The following is a 7,372-nucleotide window of genomic DNA, read 5'->3' as shown; positions in this document are numbered from 1 at the left end:
CCCCCCCAAAATAGTCGTGATTAAGAATGTAAAATATGTCAACTACTTCACGGCAGCTTCAGTCATACCTGGATGTAGTTCCTTCAATTCGTCACAGGACGGCAGCATTGCCGTTGTATCCTCTGTTTAGTCCTTTCACTCAACCTAAACGTTCTCATTTCAAGACATTGCATCACGACTTGGTTTGACCACACACACGATTTGATACTGCGAATTACTTAAAAAAAAACACACACATTAACATGTGTGGCAAACACAAGATGAAATAAAAAGATATTTCACTTACTTTCCTGAGGGAGACACCGTACGGACTGCAATGTTTAACCTCAATCAACATTTAGTCTGAATAATAGCAAAAATAATAAAATGTTAGCATGATTGTGTTTGCAAAGGAAGATTAATATTGTTGGGACCCAAATAGCATTAGGAGTGTTGTGCAATTGCATAAACCTTATCAATCATTCATACCACGGATTGAATTTTGGCTCATCAGAATAAATAAGCAGCTTTCAGAACCACGGACAGCTCCGATACATTTACAACAGGCTGCATCCAAACAATAATTATATCATATTGTCACCAACTTGTTGCCAACTTTATCAGCCTCTTGGTGAAGTCACCAAATCTTTTCCAGTGTGCGGCATTTGTTAGCGCGCAGTTGCTGAAGTTGTTGTGCACTTAGCATACACACTGAAGTTAACGCAGTACAAACATAACACACGTTTTATTATTTTATTGTTGTAAGACGTGTTGGCTAAACGCACCAGAAAGTCTTCACAGCAGCTCCAGAAAGCCAATTTACCACTCACTGCAGCAGGAAAACAACAGTAACGAATTAAAACTCCCTATAAACGTGCCTTCTACGATATTGTCCCGAGTGTAAAGTATTCCCAAAGTTCGTGTTGTTGACGGTACCTGAACGCACCACAACAGTTCCGTTATAGTCAAAGTGACTTCTGGTGGGAGTCAGAAATGTACTTATTCACACTGAAGCTATTCTGGTGGAATAACACGACATAAATGCATCAAATGAATGGAAAATACGGACAAAACCCCCAAAACAAAATAATATTTATTGACACAGATAGGTTTGTGACAACACTTACTCTAGTTCAATCACCTTAACTCACCATGTTTTTGACACATTTGACAATAGCACCTAAACATCTCGACATCTATGGATTTGATAAGGTTGCTTATCAGACTTGCTGACAGATAATCTGCTTTCCCACAATTCGGCCGACTAAAATGATCCTAAAATACTAACTGTAGCTAAATTTACCCGTAGAATCGAAACGTTTCGACTGTACACGCAGCTACTTCCAATTCTCGCGTAATAACATCGCGAGAACAACAAATTTTCGCATTATCTTGTTCCTTGCTTCTTTCATGATAACCTCGCGAGACCGTGGCGAATTACCGTGGGAACTTGAATGCGGCTTTCATATCCATCGGAATCTTCTGTCTCCTTACAGAGAAACGGCAATAATTTATTGAACGCCTTGACGTAACCCCAGAATATGTCTGCAAAAGCATTAATTATAAACTGATGGATTAAACTGTTAATTAAATAACAGTATTGGGCAACTCAAAACAGCATTACTGTAATAAAATGAAACTTCAAAAGCGGTTGTTCAAGCAGTTCACAATCTTTATTTTGAAATGTATGTCAAGTAAATATTGGATTTGTCATCATATTTATCATACAGGTCGAACACATTTGAAACAGGAATTTTAAAGAATAGAAAGATTAATTTTCTTACATTGTTTATGATGATAGTTTCTACTTTGTTCACATGCTAATAGCAAACAGAAAATCTCAATTCAGAATTCTAGTTTTAAAAATACATTTCAAAGCTCATATAGAAGTGGCACAATCCTGTACTGGAATGTTTTCTATGACTAAATTGAAAAGTAAAACAAATATGATTAAGTCAAAATTCCTGATGATGTTTAACAGAAAACTATTAAAAGCCTCACAAAATGTAATTATAGATGTCTGGTAGATCTGATGACGTCGCCAAACAGGGAATGTGGAACAAAAACATTGGCATTTCTTGGGTGGGAAAGTGAAGTCATCTGTGTCAAGAGGAACATACGACACTCAAGGGACATCTCAAAATAATGTTATTTTTATGATCAAGATTTTTTTTTCCATACGAAGCCACTGCCGGTGCCATCAAAAACAAATGCAATACCCTGTATATCAAATGAGATGGTGGGTTCAAATGCAAGTCAAAAGAAAGTCGTTAGAGAGTTAAAATCACTACGAGTTCTGATATATATTTTTAATATGTCTTTTGTGCAAGCCAGACACCTGTTTAAAAAAATCTAATCTGCACGTGCGTGTTCATTTTCACGTTAAAAGGATGCTGGGACAAGGAACGTGCTTTCCTTTTACGCACAGTCCTCCTTACGTGGCGCGCATCGGCGTGCCTTTCCTCGCCTTTTACGCGGACGTTTTTGACTCATTCCCCGTCGCTACCGTGGCACAATCGACGTGAATTTACGTGTAAAACAGCCCAAACAACCACGCTGCACGCGTCATTTGAACGTCTTCCATTTCGGGGGGCACAGCGGAGCCCCTCAAAGTCGAACGATTCGAGCCTGCCTGAAGTTTACGCACAGGCGAGGCGCAGCTTTCCGAATCAAACAGCAGCGCGTTCGTGGGATTTAGCGCGCGCACACGCCACGCAGTAAAAGTTAATAAATCAATGACAGCGTGTAATCAAAAAAAAAAATGGCTGACCTGATTGGAGGTGCGCTGGTTGGCAAGGAGATCCAAACTGGCTCGAATTCATTCCACGCACACACACGGAGGGACTGTGTGTGTGTCCACTCACAGGTGGTTAATGTATAATTTGCGCCATATGGCTCTTTTTTTTTTTTTTTAAATCATCACGCACTTCCATCTGTGTGGACCCAACTAATGATATTCAATTAGTCACCAAACAAGGCATCCTAAAGTCTCGTCACCACCGCGCCACGCGAGTTTTTTTCTCCCACCGACCCCCCCGCACGGTCCGGGGCGCGCACGCATGGACTAATATTTGCTCGTCAAATATTTCCCTTAGTGACGTTTACAGCACATTTTATCTGGCGGGCAGCGTGAGGAACATCTGTGAGGGTGATTTTGGGCCCCCCACGAGCGAGGTGCCCTCGCGCGTTGGCCCTCCTGCGTCCCGATTTGTTGACGTTCGCATGGGAAATGTAATTAAGGCACTCCAGGATGGATTTATGAGTGATCAAAAGCACTTTACCATATGGCACTCGTCCTTGGGGCACATTTCCAAATGTTTGCTTTATGGATATCCTCCTGCTGCTGCTGCTTCTTCATCTTCACACACTTGAACGCAGCACGTGGGAAAAGGATGCGAGGGTCATGTGACCGACCACCCCTGAAAGGACATTAAAATTTGCAACTCTGAAAACTTGGAATATGTCGTTTATACATGTATCATATGGGGAAATGTTATTTTCCCACGGGACGTGAAGGCACCATTTGCGCATTCAACTACAGCCAATCAGCGTCATACGCCATAGTTTTTATTTGGAGCACTTTTTTTTTAACATAGTGCAGGATAAAATAACGTTTTTAAAAAGGCAGAGATGGAACGTATGTTAAGTTTACCTTAATTCACTTAATTATGTCCCCCATTAAACAAAACTTAGTGAAAAACAACATAGGTGAATGCAGAAGGCATTTTATCAGTGAAAATCCTTATTTTGTCACGTTAAATCCAAGGAACAAGATGGAAATGTACATTTTTAGTGTAAAAGAAATGATGAGAAATGACGAGAACATGGGCTCATAGTCATAGCTCACTGCGAGTCATAGCTCAATACACGTTTATTTTGATCCATTTAATCGTGCATTTGCAATGATGTCCAAAATAAACGGAAGCATAAAAAAACAAACAGTCATCCATGGAGTCGTCCAAGATGAGAATTGGCATTTTGGCAAAAATAAGCATTTCGGGCTTATTTTTAAAAGCACTAATGGGAATCTGCACTTGTCATGTTGTATAAAAGTAGATCTTAATGAAAGTAAAACAACTGTCATTTATTTTTTTTTTGCATTCTTTCACTTCAAAAACGTATTCAGTGCCATTAAAACGACCGGCAACAAGAAAATTGACATTTTTTGCTTATTTGAACCCTACATGATTCGAACTCGACATCATCTAATATAAAGCCACCCCCACAAGATTGAAATAGCCAATATTGACATTTCAGGTGCTCCCACGTCACAAACACATTGAGCTATAAATGAGCTGAGGAGGTGTCAGGAGTGCCACAAGTCAACTGCAACTCAAACCAGGATGTGCGGGACATATTTGGAGCAGGCAAATCAAGGTTGCTTATAATTTGGGTCATTTTTTTCAGATTGTGATTTTTTTTTTTGAGGGACTTGATGGTTGTTTTGGTGTTTTTTGTAACAGGAGGTGGAAGTGTCAATCAACTGGGCGGGACGTTCCTCAACGGCAGACCTCTTCCGGACTCCAAGAGGAGGAAAATGGTGGAGCTGGCCTCGGAGGGAGTGCGGCCAAGTCAGATCTCCAGGATCCTGCGGGTATTTGGAGCAGACTCATCATTTTAGGATTTTTCATCATAGCTAATTTTTAGTTCGTTTTGGCTTTTGTTTTGTTTTAATTTGAGAAAGTTTGGTAGTTTGTACTTTTTTTTTTTCAAAAATGTTTTGTTTTAGTTTAGGTATAATATGGAGTATTTGTCGAGTGTAAGATAAATTATTATTATTTTTTTTTCATTTTTAGCGTTTATTTGCGATTTTAGTTATTTTGTTAGTTTTCGATAAGTTAAGTCCGTTAAGAATGATTTTTATGAACAAAAGTTACCGGACATCAAAACATCCGGCCATTATTAATTCATGTTAGTTACCTTGCAGTGAAAGTAGTTTTGCCAAATTTATGTAATGACATCATTAAATAGAATTTTTTTGCTTCAATTCAGCGGACATTGTGCCGCTCCTTCTGGTGTGTCCGAGTCCACAAAATCTGGTCTCTTGTATCTCACGGCACCGCTGTAATTTACTTTGCCAAATTTTGGAGCAAATGTTACCATGGCGTCTTTTCCAGGTGTCCACAGGCTGCGTGAGTAAGATCCTGAGCCGCTACCGCCTCACCGGCCTCGTTCAGCCCAAGACGATCGGCGGGAGCCGGCCCCGCCTCCTCACTCCGGCCGTCATCGCCGCCATCGTCCGGCGCAAGCAGGACAACCCGTCCGTTTTCGCCTGGGAGATCAGGAAAAGCCTGCTGGCCACCAAAACCTGCAAGGCCTCCAGAGTGCCCAGCGTAAGTCATGCAAATTTGTATTAAAAAAAAAAAAAAATTAAGAGCATTTATACGCATTCTAATACGTTTTGTGGTTCGTAAGGTGTCATCCATAAACCGTATTTTAAGGAGGATCCCCCTGGAGCAGGGACCATGGAGCGATGCACACGGTAAGTTGCCACCAGAGTTCTAAAAGTTTGGCATTTTTCATTATAGTTACTTTTTATTTCGTTTTTCTGTCAGTTTGTTCACTAAAATTCTTGCTCAATTTCTGTTAGTTGACATTAACTACAATAACCTCGGCTAACGCAAAGAATTTAAGACTAGGAGGAGCTAGGTTTAGATAAAAGTAGCTCTCTGCCGCCATATTGTGGCATCAATGCGCAATTACGGTAAAAACAGAAACCTTTTCAGTGGTGTCGTTTACAAGCACATTTTTGCCGGTAGGTTTTTACACCATCACAGAAGAAGAAACCGGTGCGCTCAATCTCAAAGATGCCCATCAAAGAATCCGGACCAGCTTCACACCGGAGCAGAGCAAAGTCTTGGAAGAAGGTGATAATAAATTACAAAATTAGAGAAAAAAAAAAAAAAAAAAAAGAATTTCTTTAGTATTCTAATTGTTTGTACTGCAGAGTTTTCCCACAGCCAATACGCCGACATGTACACCAGAGAGAAACTCTCAGCCCAGATCCGAGTTCCCGAGGACACTATCAAGGTAGGAGAAGAAAATATTCCAGGCAAGTCACTAACTCCCGACTGAACTTCCTGCGTCTCTACCTAAAAGGTGTGGTTCTCAAACAGACGCGCCAAGTGGAGGAGAGAAGTCCAACAAAGTAAGCTTGTTGAATATCAATTGAAACTCGCGAGGATGCTCAATTATTTTGTTCTCCCCAGCTGCCGTACATCCAAAAGTGCAAGGGAGCATCCAAACTCCACAGGTCGAACCTCACGCTAAGCCGGTCGCCATTTTGGACAGTTTTGTGGTGTGTACTGAAATTGAAAAAAAAAAAAAAAAATCACCGCAGCTATACTGAAAAGCAGGTAACCAATTTTTTGGAAGCTTTAACTAATCAGTAAAAACAGATCCCAGCATATGCTCAGTTCATTTTGGAGTCAGCCAGCTGGGTTAGCAATTTCACCCCATTTTGAGCCCAGCAGTTTGAAGATGGCAGCTAACACAATTCTAGAATTGACTGCACACACGAGAGACATTCACGCTGCATATTATGCTGGCAGATGACGGCTGGCGCATCGTACGACAGCACATATCGGATGTTCGCCGGCGGTTACACAGGTTTGTAAAGTTCGCTCATGCACTCAAGCGTGACTTAAGGTAGTAGGGATGATTCCAACTATGGACAAAATCAGATTTGGTTGGATTTTAAAGGAACTCTTTGGATGGACGTTATGGTTTGCGATGTATACAGGCTCATGGAGAATTATCTGTGGCTTTTTAAATTAATTTTGAGTATTTTTTCCAAAGCTATTTTCCAATCAAATTTCTGTTGAAAATTCCCATGGTGTACACAAAAAAAAATCCATCCTAAAAAAAACAATAAAGTGCTTTTTTTTTTTTTTTTTTAAATATTGTACTTTTTAAAAGTAATAACATAAAATGTTGTTTGCTTCTGGTGTGCGCGACTTAGCCACCGGGGGGCAGTATAGTACAGTCATGCAGACCAAGTAATTTGTCGTTTTTCAGAGGATTAATATATGCCTGTGATTGTCATCATTTTGTCTGTCTACATGTGTTGCTGCTCACAGTCAAATATCCATTCCTTAAATAATATCGCCACATAGATGCTCTGTTAGCCTGTCTATGTCATTTCCTATGCCATGCCGCTAACCTGCAATCTTTTGTTGGGAAACCCGTCGTCAGGTTTCGGGTGTTCCACGTGCATCTCCGTCAATCCCTCCGGGGTCCCCCCGCTTCACCAGCAGCACCCCAAAGGAGCCAGGACATGCGAGACCAGATCAGAATTCAACTTCACGTTGAACCACTATCATCACAGTGCACAAGATAAGGCCTGGATTTAACCTGGAGCGCCACCTGCAGGAAGAACACAGATCACACTTAT

General features: G+C 40.8%; 1 protein-coding gene across 1 annotated transcript; it reads left to right on the top strand.

The window, feature by feature from the left end:
• The first annotated feature begins 4,386 nt into the window (after positions 1-4,386).
• On the top strand, positions 4,387-7,331 carry pax4 (paired box 4). The gene is made up of 9 exons (XM_086023071.1): positions 4,387-4,573; positions 5,097-5,312; positions 5,395-5,461; positions 5,739-5,846; positions 5,927-6,009; positions 6,079-6,127; positions 6,189-6,232; positions 6,531-6,588; positions 7,174-7,331. The coding sequence occupies exons 1-9, from the start codon at positions 4,415-4,417 to the stop codon at positions 7,329-7,331; spliced, it is 942 nt and encodes a 313-aa protein (XP_085879197.1). The 5' UTR covers positions 4,387-4,414.
• The last annotated feature ends 41 nt before the right edge of the window (positions 7,332-7,372 follow it).

Source organism: Filicampus tigris, chromosome 22, assembly GCF_054856515.1.
Source record: "Filicampus tigris isolate MCC_2025a chromosome 22, RoL_Ftig_1.0, whole genome shotgun sequence".
Lineage (NCBI taxonomy): Eukaryota > Metazoa > Chordata > Actinopteri > Syngnathiformes > Syngnathidae > Filicampus > Filicampus tigris.
Note: the sequence above shows the minus strand (reverse complement) of the source record. Positions and strands in the feature narration are given on the sequence as shown.

Bases quoted from the DNA above. Each gene is read 5' to 3' on its own strand.
- pax4 (XM_086023071.1), top strand. From the start codon at position 4,415: ATGGTTGTTTTGGTGTTTTTTGTAACAGGAGGTGGAAGTGTCAATCAA. The intron at 5,462-5,738 runs GTAAGTTGCCAC...TTTTGCCGGTAG, and splicing joins ACCATGGAGCGATGCACACG to GTTTTTACACCATCACAGAA. The intron at 6,233-6,530 runs GTCGAACCTCAC...TTATGCTGGCAG, and splicing joins GGAGCATCCAAACTCCACAG to ATGACGGCTGGCGCATCGTA.